General features: G+C 42.8%; 1 protein-coding gene across 2 annotated transcripts in view; it reads left to right on the forward strand.

Moving 5' to 3' along the window:
• The window catches only part of SNTG2 (syntrophin gamma 2), a 317,220-nt gene extending 295,083 nt beyond the window's left edge, over positions 1–22,137 (forward strand). For both annotated transcript variants that reach the window (XM_074393375.1, XM_074393377.1), the window contains one exon: positions 20,792–22,137. In XM_074393375.1, the coding sequence (XP_074249476.1) occupies positions 20,792–20,923 (132 nt within the window). In that variant the 3' untranslated portion in view covers positions 20,924–22,137. The remainder of the gene's footprint in view (positions 1–20,791) is intronic.
• The last annotated feature ends 254 nt before the right edge of the window (positions 22,138–22,391 follow it).

Genomic DNA, 22,391 nt, shown 5'->3' on the forward strand with positions numbered 1-22,391 from the left:
CATGAAAAAAAATAAAATTTAGTTTCCTCTTTAGAGACTTCTTGGAGCCAGAAAATGATTCAAGATTTAGCCCAAATTGTAGACAAATTAATAAAAATTCAAAAACAATGGTCAGCCTAGAATCTAATTACAGGTGTGCAACTGGAACATAAATTTTCTCTCTACAGCCCCCCAATTTTAACAAAGTTAGATCATAGTAGGCCCGATTTATTTTTAAAGTAAGTTTTAGTTTTATTGTATTAGGCCTGGCTATTTGCATAAAGTACAGCAAGAATAATGATTGGCCACATAGGTTCCTTCTAAGTTGGTTTTGCCAGAATATTTTCTCAGGAATTTCCAGATGAGACTCTCCGAAGTCTCTTGAGGCTAGGGAGCCAAACCAAGGATTTGCATCAGACTGTGCTGGTAGGATTCTGTGTGAGTTGGGTGGATTTCTTCCTTTTCAAGCTCCCAAAATACCTTGAGGTTCCTAGGCCTGTCTGAAAATGACATTTACTATACTTACTGCAAGGTTATAAATCTTGTAAGGGAAGCTGGTAAACAAATTACCACACCAGTCTTTCCAAGGGACTTTTCATTGGTCCTATAGAGTCAACGTTAATTCCTCAAAGCAGTCTGGTTATATCTAAAAATATCCCATTTCATTATCAAAGCCTTGATGAAATTACCAGAGCCTCCAATTAAGTCCTATTATAAAAGAAAATAGACTCTTGTTAAACTTAGGTAAATAACTCCATCACCATAAAATAAGAATACTCATGAATAGTTTCTGAATTCTGGAGGAATCAGGTAGAGAGAAAGGTAAATGTTTAAGTTTGCTCACAAAAGTATCGTTTACCCAATTACTTTAAGCTATAAATAGTTTAAAAGGAAAAACAAAAAAAGACTTTTTTACTCTGTTAACAAAATGCAATTCAGCAATGTTTCAATCAAAAAGTTATACAAATTATTTCAGTCCTGTTTCAGTTTATGTAATTAGTTCCTGTTCTGTTTAATGTTTGATTAGCAATCCTCATGAACCCATCAGTTTTGTTATTGTTTTAAAGTCCTGGAAGTAGTCTAATAGTATGATCTCTAAACTTATGAGAAACCTTCATTTAAGTGTACTTGTGATCCTTTGTTTATTAATATTTTTGAATAAAATTCAAATTTTTGGAGAGAGAGATCCAAGATGGCTGATCACTAGCAGCTCGGGATTGTAGCTCCCACTGAAAACGCAAAGAACGAGAGGACGCCACACCTTCACATGAATTCTTGTTGCTCACGCACCAGGAGATTCCCAGCAGAGGAGCCCCACGGGTCGCCAGCGCGACTCTTGTGACCGGCGAGGCGGTTTTGCCGGCGCCTTGGAGCGTCGGTTCTTGGTGCAGAGTCAGAAAAGCACCATCCATCTTAACGCCGCCGATTTGGTCGGCGCAGTGGGTTGCTCAGATTTCGGCGCTGAGAATCAATAAGTTGGACGTCCACTCAGAAACCCAATTACAAAGACGGTAATTATAAAGACCACAGATGGATAAATCTACAACGAAGGGAAGAAAACAGCCAAAAAAGGCTGAGAATGCCCAAGATCAGAACGCCTCTCCCTCAGCGGGGGATCCCAGTTCCTCATCAGCAACGAAACAAGGCTTGATGGAGAACGAGTGTGTTCCAATTACAGAAGCAGGCTTCAAAACATGGATAATAAGAAACTCCTGTGAATTAAAAGAACTTATGCTAACACAATCTAAAGAAACTAAGAACTTTGAAAAAAGGTTTGATGAAATGTCAACAAGAATACAAAATTTAGAGAGGAAAATAAGTGAATTGATGGAACTGAAAAACACAATACGAGAACTACGTGAAGTATGCACAAGTTTTAACAGCCGAATTGATCAAGCAGAAGAAAGGATATCAGAGGTCGAAGACCAACTCAATGAAATAAAACAAGAAGACAAGATTAGAGAAAAAAGGATAAAAAGGAATGAGCAAAGTCTCCAAGAAATATGGGACTATGTGAAAAGACCTAATCTACGCTTGATAGGTGTACCTGAATGTGACGAAGAGAATGAATCCAAGCTGGAAAATACGCTTCAGGATGTTATTCAGGAAAATTTTCCCAACATAGTAAGGCAGGATAATATTCAACTCCAGGTAATACAGAGAACACCACGAAGATATTCCTGAAGAAGAGCAACTCCAAGGCACATAATCGTCAGATTCACCAGGGTTGAAATGAAGGAGAAAATACTAAGGGCAGCCAGAGAGAAAGGTCAGGTTACCCACAAAGGGAAGCCTATCAGACTTACAGCAGATCTCTCAGCAGAAACCCTACAAGCCAGAAGAGAGTGGGGACCAATATTCAACATCCTTAAAGAAAAGAACTTTCAACCAAGAATTTTACATCCAGCCAAACTAAGCTTCAGAAGTGAAGGAAAAATAAAGTTTTTTGTGAACAAGCAAGCACTCAGAGAATTCATCACCACCAGGCCTGCTTTACAAGAGCTTCTGAAAGAACCACTATACATAGAAAGGAACAAACAGTATCAGCCTTTCTAAAAAATACCAAAAAGTAAAGAACATCAATATAATGAAGAATTTACATCAACTAATGGGCAAAATAGCCAGCTAATATTAAATGACAGTATTAAACTCACATATATCATTATCAATTCTAAATTTAAATTGACTAAATTCCTCAATTCAAAGACAGCCAATTTGGACAAAAAACTAAAACTGTATGCTGCATCCAGACCCATCTCACATTCAAGGATACACAAAGACTCAAAACAAAGGATGGAGAGAGACTTACCAACCAACCAGAGAGCAAAAATAAATAAATAAAAAGCAGAAGTTACAATTTTTGCCTCTGATAAAATAGTATTTAAAGCAACAAAGATCAAAAGAAGCAAAGAAGGACATTATATAACGATAAAAGAATTAATGCAACAACAAGAAGAGTTAAAGGTCCTAAATATACACGCACCCAATACAGGAATACCCAGACATACAAGACTTATAAAGAGACTTAGACTCCCACACAATAATAGTGGGAGACTTCAACATTAACATTAGACAGATCAATGAGACAGAAAATTAACAACGATATCCAGGACTTGAACTCAGATCTGGAACAAGTAAACGTAATTAACATTTATAGAACTCTCCACTTTACACAAAATATACACTCTTATCAGTACCACATCATATCAACTTAGAAGTTTAAACGAAATGTTGGTTGGCTCCTTGTTTGTTATTCTCTTCCCTCATTTTCTTTCATGTCTCCATTATTAAGGACAATTATAGGCATACCCATATTTAGACTGCATTCTAGCCCGGGCAGCAAAGCAATACCCCCGTTCTCTCTCCCTCTTCCTCTTTCTCTTTCTTCCTCTTCTTTACTCTTAAAAAAAAAAAAATAAATTTTTTACTGTAGTTGATTATGCTTTCTAGAAAAGTTACAGTAAAACACTAATTGCCTGTGGGTGACAAAAGACAGAGTAGCCATGGTTAAAGGCTCAATTGACAAAGAAATTTGTTTATTTCTAAGTGACATACAATTAAACATAATCAGAATTATTACTGATAACAGACACCTAGGCATATCAGATTTTTAAAGAAATCATATAATTTTGGTACACATATTTATAATATATCCAAACAAATATAACAAGTTAAAAACCACTTCTCATGTGATATTGCTTCTCTTATAACTTTTACATACCACGTAAGCATAAGATGTCTTCCTTGGACTTGCAGGGGCACTATGTGGACTTCCAGAGCTCTTAGTGTTCAAAAATTAAGGTCAAAAAGACAGTTTAAGAATTTGAAATTTGATTTGGAAAGCCTATATCAAATATCTAACAGGTTTAACACACTTGAACAAAACAGAAACTCAGGTCACTGAGAAGTAACAGCGATTTATTCAGTCCAAGTGATAATCAAAAGATTTCAAAAGCAAAAACCCTTTCTCTTTGATAGAGAGGATATGCAGTTCTCCAATGAACAGGTTTCACAAAGGAAGCGTGAGGCCAGCAGAATCTGTTACCCTCCCTTCCCGCCCTTTTTGCAGTCTACCTCGAAGCTGAATGGAAAACCTTTTATTATCACCTATTAATACTACATGAAAATCTTGCTCAGAACAACAAGTATCGCCTTTGCATTGGCATATTATTAATGCTAAAGCAAATTCTAATAAAAACTTATAAACAAATCCATTCAACCTCAATCAACTTTGACATACAAGGTAAAATTTTCATAAATATTTTATAACCTCTTACACATTTTTTCATTGTCTTTGTTTTCTCAACTTTGTATATCCTTCAGTTTATCTTTTTCTTTCTTCTTTTGTTCTTTCAATTTAATGCAACCTTAGAATAACCTTTAGAGTAGGCAAAGCCACTTTCCTTTAACAAAATCACACCCCCAAGTCTTTCTTGAAACCTTCCTTACCAAAAATATATCTTACTTTTCCTATACGTTCTGTGTAAAGAATTGTTTCTCCTCTTATCTCTGATTGTTGTTACTGCAAATTAGCCAGAATTTTAACTCTTACTAGCCTTAATTTATAGTGTAAACCTAAGAAGCAAGCGATTTTTTTTAACTGTCACTCAGGTACTAACAATTTATGAATACACATTTTATAATCTTAGAAACACAGGCTTCCTAACAGAACAATGTTTCAATTTGGAACGGACATTTTTACCAACAGATGTAAATATCATTTGTTTCTCTGAAATCAGAAGGCAAAAGTATATAAGCTTAAACTCATATTTAATCATTGCTGTCTTAGTATTATATCCTATTTGGAAATGACTGATATTTTTAATGAATATCATCATTTAATTTAGCCAAGCAAAGCTTTAAGGGTATAGTTACCAAAGTTGAGAAGCCTTTTTAAGTGAACATGTTATAAAACAATTATTATTAAAAGTTCATTTGTAAACTTTATCCCATTTACAGCTATTTATTTTATTTATTCATTCTAATTTTTTAGAAAATTTCATGGGATATTAGACAAATCCAGCCATTGTGTCAAGTTAAATTTTCTATTAATAATTTTTATATTACGGTATGTTATGCAGGTATCATAAAATCAAGAACCTTAAAGTTAAATACATGCATAATTTACTGATAACTCCAAAGACATAGTTGTTTATATTAAACAAACAATATTAAACTAGTTTTATTTACCAAAATTCTTACTCAAATTTACATGAAATTGGAAAATATTTAGGTTTACTTATTTAATTTATGAACACCAGTTATCTTTAAGTTAGTTTGATGCTGTATTATTCTATTCTTGCATTGCTCTAAAGAAATACCTGAGACTGAGTAATTTACAGGGAAAAGAGGTTTGCTTAGCTTATGCTTCTGCACGCTGTACAGGAAGGATGATGCTGGAGTCTCATCTGCTCCTGGGGAGGCCTTAGGAATCTTTTACTCATGGCAGAAGGCAAAGGGAGAGCCAGCATGCCACACGGCCAGAGCCAGAGGAGGGCGGGGATGCCACACGCTTTTAAACAACCAGATCTTGCGAGAACTCTGTCATGAGAACAGCACTAGGGGGATGGTGCTGACCACAAGAACCCGCCCATGACCCAGTCACCTCCCACCAGGCCCCACCTCCGGCACTGGGGCTGACAATTCCATGTGAGATTTGGGCAGGGACACAGGTCCAACCATGTCAAGTGCCAGGGAGGTAATATACAAAGGTGGATAGGCAAGTACCCGTGTACAGATACAATCAATATATGATATACATGGACCTGTGTTTGTATCTCAATGTTTAAAAATTAAGGAATTTAATGAAAAGAAATAGAGCTTTAGACCTGAAAAGAAGCTGTCCACCCACAGCTCTGGGACTCCATGAGGAAAAAGAGCTCCTTTCCAAAACAGAGTTTTAGGGAATCAATTCTGGTTTCCTCAAGAGATCTTAGGGCTGTTAGAAGATTTTTTTAGGTCCTCTCCTGTGGTACTGAAGGGAACAGGAGAAAGAAGGAACAGAAAGAAGCAAATGGAAGGCCAGATCTTAGAGGAGCCAGCTGGAGGGCCTCTTATTTTCCAAAAGGCTAATAAAGTTTTACATTATTTTTGGTAAAAAATCTGTCAACTAGTGGAGAAACACACAGAATGAGTGCATTCGTTAGCAGGGGTTTAAGGAAAGAGGGACTCCGTCACCAAGATGCTTTTATAGAAAGAACATAAGCCTCAAAATGTGTGCCTGTGCGCACGCACACACGCACACACACACACACACACACACACACAGAGGCAATGTGTGCATACACACATACAGGCAAGGCACATACACACCTGCATGCACACACAGACACACACTCACACTTAATACCAGCTTTAATTAAGGTTATTTTTTACTACAGACTCTTAAAAAAAATCCTTTTATAAGGTATCAGCTGGGCAATTAACAAACGTTCCTGGTTTTCCTTTTTTCTTTTTGAATTTACATACAGAGTTTTAGAAGTGGGACATATTTGTTTATTAGAGGTCCAGGGTAATCATTAACGTAAAGCTGTTTGTCTTTGCCTTAATAAAATGTTTCCTTTCTCTCTGAGTAAACGGTTTTATTTTGCTTAAGAGACAAGGCTAAAAAATAAAATAACAAAAAATATCCCATTCTAAATATAAACCAAAGTTTTAAACCAAAGGTGTGTGTGCACAGATGACTCAAAATGAGACCAGCGTAAGAAGCCCTTCTTGGCATTAACCAGGGCCTCCAAAGATGAAGCAAAACTCTCTGCCCTTTCAAGATCCAGACCCCTCAAGGACAGCTTGAGAAAGAAAGTCCCGCTCCATCAGACCGGGCGCGGCCGTATCTGCTGGGGGACACCTTCCAGTCTCACTTAGCCGCCTGTCTGCACACAATGTCAGACAGGTTAAAAGGAACAGCCGGGAAAACAGGAAAACAAAAGCCATCATGGGGATAGTGCAGGGAAGAAAATATAATTGCTTTTCTTTCCTCCATGTGTTCTGAGCTCTGACAGTTTCGTACAAACAGAAGTCTGATTAAGAAGATACAGCAGAGGGTTATTAATGAGTGTTGTGCCCATCGTGTGGGAGAGGCCTCGGAAGTTTTCCTCTAACTGGGGACTTAGAGTTGCTTGGGGACTGTGCTCACATAGTATTTTCACAAAGAACGGCAAATCCTATATAGTGGTAGTGGCTAAACAAAGAACAGAGCATTTTCAGGCTTCCAACAGGTGAGAGAATGTGGGAAGTGAATTTATGGGAAAAGTACAATCTGCTCCTAGAGCCTCTGGTGCCACTGCCGCTGAGCAGATAAACAGGAGTTGTGAGGGGCCTCTCCTCAGGTGGGAAGAGGGGAGAGGAGGCTGGGAAGCTCTGTCTGCACACTGCTGTCCCGCCATCAGGCTAGCCGAGGATAGGGCAATGTCCCTGGCATTTTCACCTTCTTCAGCTCAACAATTCTCAGTATTTTTGAGAGGAATCTTTTGGTTTTCTTCAGTAGAAAGGATTACACATGGGTCCCCTAAACGGTCAAAAACAATACAAATAATTTAAACAAATAATTCAAATTAATTTCATAAATATGTGTCTCCTAAGCTAAATGCATCCTCTGAGGAGAGGAATTCCTTGGTGGCCTAAAGAATTTCCATGCTGTTTCAAATCTGATCTCAGCTGATATACTGCCTAGCTGATTCCCTGGGTGAGACCACCACAAAGACATGATAAGATTTACATCTTCAAGGAACTGAGAAAATCCTGGGAAAGCCTGGAGTTCCTTTTGTAATTTGTGCAGCAAGGTGGAGCAGGCAGTTTTACCATTCACAGGGGTTTCTTGAGAAGTTAAAGGGAAACTCTGAAAAACAAAAATTTAAATCTCTTATCAGATTTCAGCTGGGACAGAAAGTATGTCTCCCATTCAGTTAGTCTGCTTTCACAGCCCGCTTTGCTTTTTAAAACTGTGCATGCAAACACATTAATTTAAGAATTTCAAAAGACTTTTATTGTGGCCACTCTTGTTTTGGGGTCATCTTGAGTCACATTTACATAGGTATTTTCAAGACAGAGCTCCATAAATCCAGCTGGTGTCTCAAATGAGGTGCTCCTTAAAGGACTGTTTTGCTGAGCAGTGCCACATAATTTCAGCAATTCCTTTTCAAATGTGACCAAGGCTGGCATAATCTATCAGGTCGACAGGAGCATCATTCCTTAGGTTGTCACCTGGGAGTTGTGACTTGTCCTCAGGGTGTCACCAGGGAGTTATGACTTGCATCCCTATGTTTCAGAAGCTCCCATCACCTTGGGGAAGCAGAGTGACCAGTTCTTTACTTACATTTCCAAAAGCAAGAGTCCCTAAAATGTTCTTCCCGCATGGGATGCTCTGTGAGACCACGTTGTGTCCTGGACAACATTCCCAAAACCTTTCTAATCCCCTAGAGCACCCATGTGGGCCAGAGCTGCAGCTGTCTCTTCTCTTCAGGGAAGGGAACTCACTGTCATTCAGGTTTCAGTTTGGAATTAACAGAAATTGGTCCCAAATGAAAAGACCTGTCCTTATTACAAATGCTAGGAAGCAGCTGCAACTTTAAAAACACGCTGTGTAATTTTGCCAAAAGAAGTAAAACCACTGGTAGGTACCAGACTGGAATACTGTGAACCAGACCGTCTGCTGTGAGCTGAGTCCATTGACTTAGTCTTAATAACTTCACAACTATGCGGGGGTGGGCAATGTGGGAAATAACAAAGAACGGCAAATCTGGGAATGACTTGGAACCAGGGTCCGTTGACTTTATTCTTTCCTTGCCTGGTGGTCTTGATTGCTAAGTTGAGTAAGACAAGCCTTGTGAAGCTTGTGGGTCTCAGAGTCCCACCCACTGCAATTCTAGTTCTTGACCTTGCCTGAGGCACACTTTGGAGGATCTTTGTGTGGCCTTGAATGCTCTCAGCATTCTACCTTTGGGCTGTCAATGGCTCAGTTGATGGTGTGTGACCTCACCCTCAGCCTGGCATCTCTCTGGCTGTGAAGTCATCATTTTCTTACTTTAAGGAGTAAATGTTTGATAAGTCTGCCAGATACTCAGCTGTCTCAGTGGTGCTCAAGAACTTTAAAGTCTCTCGTTGCATGCTCAGAACAATGCACACTCCTGGGCGGGGTGCCAGGAAGGCCTGCAGCTCATGCCTTACCGGGTTTCCAGCTTCATGACATAACTCAGCCTGGGGCCTGTGCAGCTGCCGCTTCCCTCCAGCTGTTCCCAGGCCATGCACTGCAAGGTCTCATCTCCAGGCCTTTGATCCCAGTTCTCAGCTTGTCTTCCTGTGAAGTTGTGTCTTTCCTTTCTACATTCATTTGGAAAATATTTATCAAACTTTTGCTATGTCCAAAGGCCTCTCTGCTAGTGACTAAAAGTTTTCCCTGCTAATTTTGAGACATTAAGATGAATTCGCTATTCAGAAATTAGGGGAAGAGAGAAATACAAACAGAACTTACTGTAATCTTACTTGATGTTGTTGTAAAGGTGCAAGGACATAGACGAAGGGGATTCACATCTTAATTCTATCAGACTTTCAAAGAAGAATGGGTGCAATTTTACTGAAACCATTCCAGAAGATAAGAGAAAGAAGGAATTCGCTCTACATCATTATGCAAAACCAGTATCACACTAATACCAAAACCAGGAAAAGACGGAACAAAAACAGAAAACTACAGACCCGTATCTCTGATGAACATATATGCAGAAGTCCTCGAGAAAATACTAGCTAATCAAATCCAACAGCATATCAAAAGGATAATACACCGTAACCAAGTGGGTTTCACACTGAGGATGCAGGGATGGTTTAACATATGCAAGTCTATAAATGTGGTACATCACATAAACAATTGAAAACAAAAACTATATTATCATCTCAATAGACTCAGAAAAAGCATTTGACAAAATCTAGCATCCCTTTATGATTAAAACCCTCAGCAAAATTAGCATAGGAGGGAGATAAGGTAATAAAAGCCATCTATGAGGAACCCACAGCCAACACCATACTGAATGGGGAAAAGTTGAAAGCATTTTCTCAGAGGACTGGAACAAAACAACGATGCCCACTCTCACCACTTCTCTTCTCCACAGTACTGAAGTCCTAGCCAGAGCAATCAGATAAGAGAAAGAAATCAAGGACATCCAGATCTGTAAAGAGGAAGTCAAACTATCGCTGTTTGCAAATGATATTATTGTACTTATAAACCATAAGGACTCTTTCAGAAAGCTCCTGGATCTGATAAATGAGTTATGTAAAGTCTCAGAATACAAAAGTAATGTACACAAATGAGTAGCACTGCTATACACCAGTAACGACCAAGCTGAGAATCAAATCAAGAACTCAATCAATCCCTTTTACAGCAGCTTCGGAAAACTAAAATACTTAGGAATATACCCAACCGAGGAGGGGAAAGGTCTCTACAAGGGAAACTGCAAAGCACTGCTGAAAGAAATCACAGGTGCACAGACAAGTGGAAACACATCCCGTGCTCATCAATGGGTAGGACCAGTATTGTGAAAATGACCGTACTGCCAAAAGCAATCTACAGATTCAGTGCAATCCCCATCAAAATACCATCTTCACTGTTCACAGAACTAGAAAAAACAAACCTAAAATTTATATGGAACGAAAAAAGCGTCCACATAGCCAAAGCGAAACTGAGCAAGAAGAACAAATTTGGAGGTATCGAATTACCCGACGTCACACCAGGGTCTGGACTGAACACGGGGAAACCACAGGAGGCGCACGCAGGTTCTGTCCCACGAGCTTTAATAACTCGCTTGTGATCGGGTTTGGCAAAATATTGTAAGATGGACGTTCACACTGGGAGAACTCTGGTCAACACTCCAGTTTCTGAGACAGAAATGCAGACTTCGAACCCATTTGCTGGGTGACCTGAGAGAGAGGCTGGTGTTTTACTTTTCTTTCAGGTACATCACAGTCATGGTTCACGTCACCAGATCAAACAAATCATATTCTCGTTGCTTTGTTTTCCTATTGTTTTTATTTGGAAGAGACTGTCCCCATAAGCTTTTTGGAGGGAGTAACAACTTAAAATGTCTGTTTAAAAATTTAATGTTTTTAAATTAAAATTTTACAATAACAAAAGAAGTGTGCCCATTTAGAAAATCAAATGGCCTCAGTCTCTTGGCATTGCTGTCACCTCCCTGTGCCTTCTGCATTTCAGACACGGCATCCCCCTGCCCACGATGCCTCTTAGGACAATTACAGTTTTCTAGTATGTGGTGATTCCTCAGAAAATGGGCAGGGGAGCAGACTCCGCAGAGGGAGAAGGTGGTTCTTCCTGGAAAGCAGAAGTTGGACGTAACCACGTTAGCTCCTGTGGGCCTTTGGTTGAATTAATTTCAAGCCTTTGAAAGAGGAGGGAAAGTGTCGCTGTGTGAACGGAGGTCTGGAAGGAGATCACCCTGCAACATGGCTGGCCCCAATACACGTGCAGATGTGTTAGAAAAGCTACCAGATTGTCCATTGATTTATGATTATCCATTGTACTGATCTCTGCGGTGCTTCTTGCAGGGGTTTGGCAATTTATAAATCACAGATTTTTCCAGCTGTTTCTGCACATGTGCTTTGAAATATGAGCACTTTGTCGTTTGCTGGCACCGATGACTTGAGTGAAGTCTGAGGTTTTGGCTCAGAGAAGCACAATTAACGTTGATAATGGCAAGGGAACAGTCAGTGCAGGAACTGTATTTTCTTAATGAGAAGATGGAAGCATAAATGCCAACATGCTTCCAAAAAGGGTATATGAAGTTTTTTCAGCTGTCATTACTGGAAAAGAAATAGAAAAGACAGAAAAGCTAACTGGCTATAATGTGGAGCCTTACGAAAGCAAATGGTGTTTTGAGTGAAGAGGGACATGACTGACTTGAAGTGGTGCCTGTCTTTCATGTTTTTGTTAATTATTTGTAAGAAAAAGTTATCTGAAAGTGTCTTCCCAATTCCTTCGTGTATTTATTGCACTTTTACTGTCAATATCAGTTTGGAATGAGTAAAATGCGATACCATCTCCTCACGGAATTGACCTTGATTGGGCAGCAAGTATAGGAGTCATTTCTCTTTGTCAGAACTTGGAAATTTCCAAATAAAGTATTTACACAAGCAGAAGAAAGCAGGCCGACGGTTCTTTTAATTTCCTTGCTTTCCCTCTCTTAATATATGTCCACCTGACTCCAGAGCTACAGCAAATTGCAAGGACTACGCTTTGTGAAAACAGCATTCCAAAGAGCAGGAATTCATCTTTAAAATATGTCTCTGGAGGCCCAGGAAGAGGCAAGAGTGATAGATTCAGAGTTCTTTGCAGAAGTCAGGTACTTTTTAACCTTCTGGCAAGATAATAATGCTGAGGGTTCCTATAAATAAAAGTTATGAAGTTATAATTGCATTATTTGCTGAAGGGGAAAAGGTGGTTTAAACACCTGAGTCAAAGAAACAGCCGAGGGAAAGAACTGCAGGAGATAAACCAAGGAGTCACCTGTAACAGTCACGGAGAGCACTTCCAAGGAAGGCAGAGTCTAACCTGGTGAACCTGAATGGGTAGAAGAAAGAAGCGCTTGACCCAGCAACTTCCAAATGAGATTGGAGGCACAGGGGTGTGAACGGAGCAGTCCGCTCTCATCTGCAGACTCATTGCGTCCAGCCTGGCTCCGTGGCCTGGGTGTGTTTCCGCCATCCTGCCTCATTCACACCGTTCACCGTGGCAGCCTGCATCCCACTGCTCTGGGGCATCTCTGACCTGGTTGTTCCCGGAACACCAGCCCCACCCTCTCTGCCAGCCCACGTGGCCCTTTCCTCCTCACTGACCTGCCCTCACTGTCCCCTGGACTCCTGCAGCCCCCTCCCTGCACCCCGTGTCTGCTGGGCAGCCGTGCTCACCCCACAGACATGATGGGTGTCTCCCAGCCAGCCGGGCGGTCCTGGCCCTGCAGAGTGGCACTGGCAGAGTCCCCTCTCTGACCGTCTCTGCACACCCCCACAGGGCTTCCATGGCTTTCCAACTCACTACACTCCTGCCTCAGTTCCTGCCTCTTTCTGGAACCTCCTCCACCCCCACCATGCCCTACTGTAAAAATCATTTATTCCTCCAAGGTGCAATGAAAACGACAAGTTACAACCAAAGCCACTTCTGCTCAATCCTCCTGGCACCATTACCCGCCTGACTGGTTTGGGGTGCAGGCCTCTCCTCTGCTCCCCTCTGCTCCTTTCAGCTGGGATGCCAGCCCCTCTGCCCCTGACCTCCTGGGCTGGGATGCGGGCCCCTCTGCCCGGAGCTGCTGGGCTGGGATGTGGGCTCCTCTGCCCCTGAGCTCCTGGGCTGGGTGAGGCTGGGCCTGAATAGGCCTCCCCCTAGCAGCCATGCTCCATGTCAGGGTGGACACACAGTTCAGCGACCCTGTGAGTGTAAACTCAGTAGGTCAAGGTGGAGCCTGAGATTCTGCCTGTCCAGCAGGCTCCCAGGAAATGCTGTCTCTGCAGGACCACTCTCCATAAAGCTTATGAGTTTATTATTGGGTGTTTCATCATACAGCGATGTCATAGTGTCAAGGTTCTGAAACCCTCAGTAAGTGAAACAGCAGGTCCCATCGGGCTAAGGATCAGATCCAACTTCAAGTGCCAGGTTTGCAACAAATTGGCCTTGTCACCTTGTATGGGTTATTTAAATCCCTATTTTCTCATTTGAAAAATAAAGATTATATCACCTACATTTTATTTTATTTTACCTTAACTTTGAGGCTATGGATGCCTTATTTGACAAAGGTGGTTTGGTAAAGATGGCAATGTTTGCTGAGTGTTGATGTTGTACCAGAAACATCACCGTTCTCATCAGCCACCTCATTAATCGCCACAGCAGCTCTGGGGGGTTCGGTGGGGTCCCTGCTTCACAGACAGACATCGCCTCTGAGCTGCACACAGTGGCCCAGCGTGTTCCTGTGCTGTATCTGGTTCACACCACCCAGAAATCCACACGGTGCATTTTCAGAAAAGGTTCCAGCCATTATAGGAAGCCACTGGGAGCTGGTACACCTCAGCAATGAGCAAAGGTCAGGCCCCCTCCATCCCCGGGACAACCAGGTCGCGGGCACACCCCCTCTTGCCCACAGAACCAGTGGGCAGAAGGAGCACGACCTGAGCTCCCCGGTGTGTCTTCGTATGTGAGGGCTCCAGCCTCATGGTATAAGTAGAAGGAAGTGCTGGGGCGCTGGCTTGGGCTCGCTGCAGCACTGCAGGTGGGGACTGAGGTCTGGGTGTGGCTGGTCCTCAGGATAGTTGCATTCCATCCTATACTTGTTGGGCTTTTTCTAAGGCAAACTACAAAGCATCCTCACTTCTTCCAGGTATTTATTCGTGCATTGAACAACCATCTCTTCCAAGTCTCGCTTTGAGGGCCAAGTCCCCATGGCCACCCCGTTGAATCGATGGGGCCGCCGGTGGCAGAGGAGTGGCCAGCCGGGGCACGCAGCCTGTGTTTGGACTGCTGTGGCCCAGGGGCGGCGGGTCTCGTCAATGCTGGTGGACTTCGCCTTTGCCCCGTTTCCCATAGGGCCGTTAGGTGACGACTGGGAGAGCTAAGAACCAGGATGGCCGCTCGTCAGAGGGCCCAGGCATCTCGAGGTGCTTGATGACAGACGTGCAGCAGTTTGTGCCCTGAGACGGAGAACGGGACGAGGAGGAAGGAGGTGCGGTTTCCACGGGAGGAGGCTGATGGAGGCCATGGGAAACAGTCGCATTTATATGTTGATTCAAAGTGTCGCGCTGGTGCTGGACAGGCCACACCTGCGGCCAAGGGTGGGAAAGGAAAAACGTCTTCTCGAGCGATGGGCGACCTCGCCGTTCACCTTTGACAGCACAGGATACACCGCCTCGTGGCGGCCTGAAAGCTTTACCTGATTAGGGAAGAACTCGGGGTGTTAAAGCCCTCAGCTGCTGGAACCTGACAAGATGCGGAACGTGTTTAAAGTCATTGGTTCAGCCACCATTAAATACTAAAAGACTTCATTAAAATCTAGGGCACTAGGACAACTCTGTTGCAGGGGAAGGTGACGGCCAGGTGGAGGAGCCCGGGCCGGGCTCGGGGCCGCTGTCCCGTGCGGAGCCGCCCCCTGAGCCCCTCACGGCTGTAACGTGACAGCGTTTCCGCGGCGGAGCTGGAAGAAGCCCGGCCCGAGCTCCCCGAGGCCCCGCTTTTCCGTTTCCACCGGAAGGGCGTTGCCCGTGGCGCATGCGTCGCCCGTGGCGCATGCGTCGCACGCGTCGCGCGGGAGTGACGTGGGAGAAGAGCAAACCCCGGGACTCCGAGGCCGATGAAATCCGGCTGTGTCACGGGTGGTGGGTTTCTCTGCGCGGACGTCTCGGGCCCGGGGGTCTGGGAGCGGGCGGAAGCCCTTCCGCGTCACACAGCCCCGGGCCGACTTCCGGCTTCCGTGGCCTCCGCTTCCTGTGTGAAACGGGGAAGGTGTCCTCAGCCTTGCGGTGTTGCCCCGGGACGAGGGAAGCCGACGGGGGCCCCGCCCGGCGCCGCAGAGCGTGTCGCCCGGTGGTCCTGACCCTTCACCTCTCGGCGTTGGCGCTGTCCGCTGTCCGCGCCGCTCCCCGTGACCTGGGCGGCCACGCGTCTTTGCGGCTTTCGAACTCGTTGGTGTGCGGAGGCCAGCACGTGACATGGAGGCGAAGACTTCGGGGCTGTGAGCTCCGTCCCCGCCGGAGCGGCGACTCCCGGCCCCCGACTCCCGCCGCGGCGGCCGCGGGCTCCTCCTCCCTCCCGAGACACCGAGCCCGTTGCTTCCGTGCGTGAGTGAGAGCACGCAGGCGCTGTGCCGCCGTGGCTGGCTCGTCCCCCTGCCGCCGCGTGTCCCGGCTACTGTGAGTGCCGGTGTCGGGAACGTGGGGGTGCAGGACTCTCTGGGAGACGCGGATTCCAGCCTCCTTGCATGCATCCCTGCAAGTGGGATTGCTGAATCTTCTCGTGGTAGCATTTTCATTTTTTTGAGAAACCCCCATACTGTTCATAGTGGCTGCACCCGTTTACCTTTTTCTACCAACACTGTGCAAGAGTGGCAGCTTCTCCACGTCGTTGTCGACACGTTGTACTCTATACATGTATGTGTTTTCGCAGCAGTCATCCTGGTGGATGTGAGGTAGTGTCTCAGTGTGGTTTTGATTTGCATTTCCCTAATGGTTGGTGATGGGGACAGTTTTTCATGTCTGATGGCCACTTCGATGTCATTTTCAGAGAAACGTCTATTCAGGTCTTGAGTATTTTGAAAATCAGGTTACTTGTTTTCTGCTATTGAGTTGTAGGAGTTATTTATAGATATTAGTCATTAATCCCGATTAGATATATGGTTTGTAAGTATTTTCTGTCATGTTGCACTTTCACTCTTGATTGTTTCTTCTGATGTGCAGAAGCTTTTCAGTTGATGTGGTCCCGCATGTCTACTTTTGCTGTTGTCGCCTGTGCTATTGTGTCACATCCATTAAAATCATTGCCAAGATCAATGTAATGAATCTTTTCCCCTGTTTTCTTCTAAAATTTTTATAGTTTCAGGTCTTATGTTTAAGTCTTTAATGTATTTTGAGTTGATTTTTCTGTATGGTACAAGATAAAGGTCCAATTTTATTCATTTGCATCTGAATATCCAGTTTTCACAGCACTATTTGTTGAAGAGACTGACCTTTCCTCACGGTGTGGCATTGGCCCTGTTGTGGAAAATCACCTGACCATGTACATTTGAGGATGTTTCTGGGCTCTTTATTCTGTTCCATTGGTTTATATGTCTCTGTTTAGTACCACACTGTTGATTACTGTAGCTTTGTAATTTGTTTTAGAGTAAGGAAGTGAGATGCCTCCAACTTTGTTCTTTCTCGAGATTGCTCTGGCTATTCAGGATTCTTTGTAGTTTTATATAAATTTTAGGATGTCTTTTTTCTGTCAGTAAAAGTGCCATTGAGATTCTGATGGAGATTGCCTTGAATCTATAGGTCATTTTGTGTAGTATACACATTTTAACAATATTAAGACTTATAATTCATTAACATGGCATATTTTTCTATTGTGTCTAATTTTTTTCAAGGGTGAATTGTCGTTTTCAGTTTACAAGTCTTTTTGCCTCCTCGGTTAAGTTTATTCTTATGTATTTTACTTTTTTTGATGCTATTGTAAGTGGTTTTTTTTTTCTTAATATCTACTTTGGTTTGTCTGTTACAGTGCATAGAAATGCAACTCGTTTTTTATATATACATTTTGTCTTCTGAAAGTTGGCTGAAGAAATTTATTCAAACTTTTTAGTGGAATCTTTAGGGTTATCTACATATAAGATTATGTTTCTACAGTGATCGTTTTATGTCTACATTTTCCAATTTTGATGTATTTTATTTCTTTTCTTGAGCAATTCCTGTGGCTAGGATGTCTAGCACTGTGTTGAATAAAAGGGGCAAGAGTGGGCATAATCTAAGGAAAAAAAGACTTCAGCCTCTCACAATGGAGTTGATGTTAGTTATGGACTTTTCACATAGGGCCTTTGTTGTGTTCAGGTAATTGTAATCTCTTCCTACTTTTTAGCATTTTTATAATGAAAGACTGTTGAGTTTTGTTAAATGTTTTTCCTGAGTCTTAAAATCATGTGATTTTTATTCGTATGTGCCACTTATTTATAGTATATGATCCTTTTAATGTGCCATTGAATTCAGCTGACTAGTAGTACCTTTGATTGCTTTATTATAAGGGTAATTGTGGCCTTACATAATGGTTTGGAAGTGTTCTGTCCTCTTCAGTTTTTGAAAGAGCTTGAGAAATATTAGTGTTAATTTTTCTTTAAATGTGTGGTAGAATTCCCCAGTGAAGCCATCTGTTCCTCATTTTTCTTTTGTTGGGATGTTTTTTATTACAGATTCACTCTCCTTCCTAGTTAGTGGTATCTTTAGGTTGTCAATTTCTTCATGATTGACTGGTAGGTTATATGTTTCTAGGAATTTATCCATTTTTTTCTAGGTTCTCTAATTTGTTGGTATATAATCTTTCCCAGTAGTCTCATTTTGTTTTTTGTGTTTTGTTTTGTTTTTTACTTCTGTGGCATCATGTATGTCTTCTCTCATTTCTGACTTTGAGTTTTCTCTATTTTTGTCTTAGTTGTATTGAGCTTGAACTTCTATTTTGTTTTTTTAAAAAAATACCATGCATTGTAGGTATAAACAACAGACATTTGTTTCTTATACTTTTGGAAGCTGTGAAATCAAAGATCAAGGTGCAGGTAGATTCAGTTCCTGAGGATGGATTTCTTTCTGTCTTGAAGATGCTTACCTTTTTCCTGTGTCCTCACATGCAGAGCCAATGAGCTCTCAGGTCTCCTTTCCTCTACTTATAAATACTCTAATTCCAATAGGGGACCGGACCTTCATGTCCCTATATAAATCTAATTGTCTCCTAAAGGTCTTAATCCACATAGGATTTTACTGTAGTTTAGGACATCAAAATATGAACTTTGGGTGAACAAACATTCAGTCCATAACATTAGTTTAGCTAAATATCCTTGATCTTTTCAAAAACCAACTCTTAGTTTTATTGAGTTTTGCTATTATTTTTATGTTGTTTCATTTATTTCTGCACCAATCTTTTTTTTTTTTTCTATTAACATTGGACTTAGTTTGACCTTCTTATCTAGTTTATTAAGGCATAAAGTTATTTGGTTTATTTGAAATCTTTTTCAACATAGGTGTTTACCACAATTAACTTCCCTCTTGGTACCGTTTTTGGTTGCGGTCACAAGGAGGTTGGGGGCAGCTCTTAGCCCGTTGGGACCCAACGTGCTTCAGTGTTCTTTGTGTGTCCCCATATGGGGGTGTTCCATGTTGAATTCCTCTTCTGGCAGGCTGGTTTGCTGTCTCTCCACTTGGTGTTAGTGGTATCAGAACAAGCTTCAGGTATTTACTTCTCACAGCTGGTCACACCAAAGTAAGCATCTCAGCCTCCCTTTCCCTGTCATCTATACCAAGCTCCCACTGGGCTCTGGCTGCTCCACCTGGGTCCTAAACCCATTGCAAGAGAGGAGCAGTTTCTAAAAGAAAGGGGTGCAGAGAGGCCCAGGGACAGACCAAGGGGACTTCACACTGTCAGGGAGGTCTGAAGTCAATTTTGAGATGTCACATCTTTGGGTTATTAAAAAATCGGCTCACAAAAGCTAATATGGGTGTTGCTGAGGAGGGAGGGCTTCACCTGGTGATGTACGGCCTCCACTCCCGCCTGGGGCGGGGTTCTCCACCCCCTCATCTGCCATGGAATGAAAACCCAAGATCCTGCCTTTCCAGATGCTTAAAGGAGCATGGCCTGTGGCCGGAGTTTGCATTGCTGTTCTTCCTGAAAATGATTTATCTTTCTTTCTGGTGTCATCTCAGCAGTTTAGAATATGCTAGAATTTTGGTGAGATTTAGCAAATAGGATGTCAATCAATTAACAGTCATCTTGAAAAAAAATTTGCAGTTCTTCCTTCTATTGAATTTTGTTATGCCAACAAAGAAGAGAGACAACCTTAGAAGATGCACTTAGAGCTTCCTTTCAACCAACACAACAGGGTGTCGGGTCAGTGGAGGTTCACATTTTACCTTTAGAAACAGGAACATGACTTTCCCCAGTCACCGAATAACTTCTAAAAGCAATTTCTTTTCTTTTTTTTTTGAGATGGAGTCTCTGCTCTGCCACCAGGCTGGAATGCAGTGGCAGCGATCTCGGCTCGCTGCAACCTCTGCCTCCCTGGTTTATGCGATTCTCCTGCCTCAGCCTCCCAAGTAGCTGGGACTACAGGCGCACACCACCATCCCAGCTAATTTGTGTATTTTTAGTAGAAACGGGGTTTCACCATGTTGGCCAGGATGGTCTCGATCTCTTGACCTCATGATCTGCCCGCTTGGCCTCCCAAAATGCCAGGATGACAGGCGTGAGCCACTGCACCCATTTCTTTAACTTTGATGTCAGCTTTGGGATTCACTGTGGACTTCTTTGTTGATTTGACATGGAGACTTTATGTGAGGAAGTTTGTGGAGAGAACATGAATCTTTTGTGGGTCATTTTTGCTTTTACATAACATTTGATTTCTGTAACTTGAGGAGGTAAGGATCCAGGAGTTTGCTTTACTTATTTTTATTGGTAGGGGGAGGGGCATAACCGTCTTTCTGGGAAACTCTCCCTGGGGCACCCTTTCCTGCTCTCCCGTAGCCGTGGGGACAGAGTGGGTGAACAAGGCCCCTCCCAGCTCGCTGCTGTGCTATACCCAGGGCCTGTTCTGCGCCACACAGCACGCCCTGTTCCTCCCAAGTGCAGTATTGGCACAACGCCCACACGCACCCACACAGCCAGGCACGCAGGGCTAAGACGACAGCCAGTTCTGCCAACTCATGCAGCGTGGGGATGGGCTGATGGGACCCCATCACAGAATCGCTACAGCTGCTGGGTGGGTAGGGAAGACTGAGTCTGGCCGGATTACTGGGTGTGACTTCATCAAGACCCACCACTGATCAATGAGGATGCAAAATAAAGGAAGTATTAGCGCCCACTAGGTGCAAGAAAACAAGTTACATTCTCAGCGTTGCAATTAAAACTACCCAGCGTATTTATAATGAATTTGGATCATGTCACTCTGCCTTCTACTTTAAATGATATGTTTTTCCTATGTACTTTTTGTTTTTTGGAGGGACTTTCTTGGAGTTCAGAAGTTTCAAACTTTGTTAAATATTTTTGCAACATGCTCTTCCAACAATTATGATAAACACTGGATCTGATTTTCTCCGACAGGAGCTGGAGTTCCAGGACCTGACCGCTGTCCTGCACTGCATCCACGCCTTCATCGCAGCCAAGGTGGCCTCCGTCGACCCCGGGTTCATGGACAGTCAGAGTCTTGCCAGAAAATACATGTACAGCAACTAAAGGTTGTCTCTGTTGAGTGCTTAAAAATTATTTTCTTAAGAAATGATTCTTTCCTGCACAATATTGCAACTCTGTGTGGTTTTATAATCAGCGTATAGTTGTGATATCAATAAAACATGCCGCTACTTTCCAAAGATGGGTCCTCCTTGTTAAATCCAACATGGGGGACGCCTGGTCCCCTCTTCGCATGAGTCTCTCCCTGCCACGAGTAGGCCCAGCGTCCCCCACGCAAGGCTGTGGGGCTCAGACTCCATTTCACCTGACTGGTTCACACCCTTGGCCCGCATCCCAGCAGCATGAGAACCAACCGTGTGGGCATTGCACACGCTGCTTCCCACGCTGGTAAAACCCAGATTTGTTTTTATAAAACATGTCATTGGAAATCCTGAGCAGGTGCCACGTTTCTCCTTACGAAGGAAGGGGTCCTCTTTGCACTGGGCTCTCATTTCCTTTTTCCTCCAGTGGGGATCAGAGTGACGGGATTATTTGAGAAACAAGCCTTGGTCAAAATATATGGGGCAAGGAAATCAACTTTAATCACTTAATATTATAATCTTATTACATAGCAATCTTCATACTAATAAATTTATCATACATTGAATAACCTAAACAAATGTGAATTTTAATTATTTTCCGAATTCATCAAATATAGCATACAGTTTAGTTTCCCTGTTTCTCATATTTTTTATGACTTCTAAGTAGGGATACTTTATATTTTTGTTATTAAAGGCAATTGACTGGAGTTGCATGACTTTTTCTTAGGGGTACAGACTCTAGGTAGAAAAAGTAAGGATTAGGCGCTTGCTCGTCAAGGCCGCAGACAAAGGATGGACATAAGACGGTCAGTCCGTGCAGTAGAGGAAAGTCAGGAAGTAAACAGATGCCCGCTCCTGTGGTTCCGTGGAAAAGAAAATGCAGGCCAGGCGTGGCGGCTCATGCCTGTAATCCTAGTACTTTGGGAGGTTGAAGCGGGTGGATCACTTGAGGTCAGGAGTTCAAGGCCAGCCTGGCCGATATGGCAAAACCCTGTCTCTACTAAGAATATAAAAATTAGCTAGGCGTGGTGGCGGACACCTGTAACCCCAGCTACTCAGGAGGCTGAGGCAGGAGAATCACTTGAACCTGGCGAGCAGAGATTGCACTTAGCAAAGATTGGGCCGCTGCACTCCAGCCTGTCAACAGAGCAAGACTCCATCTAAAAAAAAAAAAAAAGAAAGAAAAGAAAAAAGTGCAGATGGTAGTTTACACATTCCATTCCACAAGAAGATGATGAAGATTTCAGCAACAGTTCACAGCTCCCTACACTGCACCTGCCCCTTGTCTAGCTGACATTAGGCCGAAGGAAATATTTTAATTATGCCAAATATTTATTTTACAAATAGGTTTTATGTGTTTGAAAGTATATCCTTTTTAGAAGATGTACATCTCTATATAATAAATGTTACATGTACTGTGGACATTTTAACAG

This window comes from Saimiri boliviensis, chromosome 1 (assembly GCF_048565385.1).
Source record: "Saimiri boliviensis isolate mSaiBol1 chromosome 1, mSaiBol1.pri, whole genome shotgun sequence".
NCBI lineage: Eukaryota > Metazoa > Chordata > Mammalia > Primates > Cebidae > Saimiri > Saimiri boliviensis.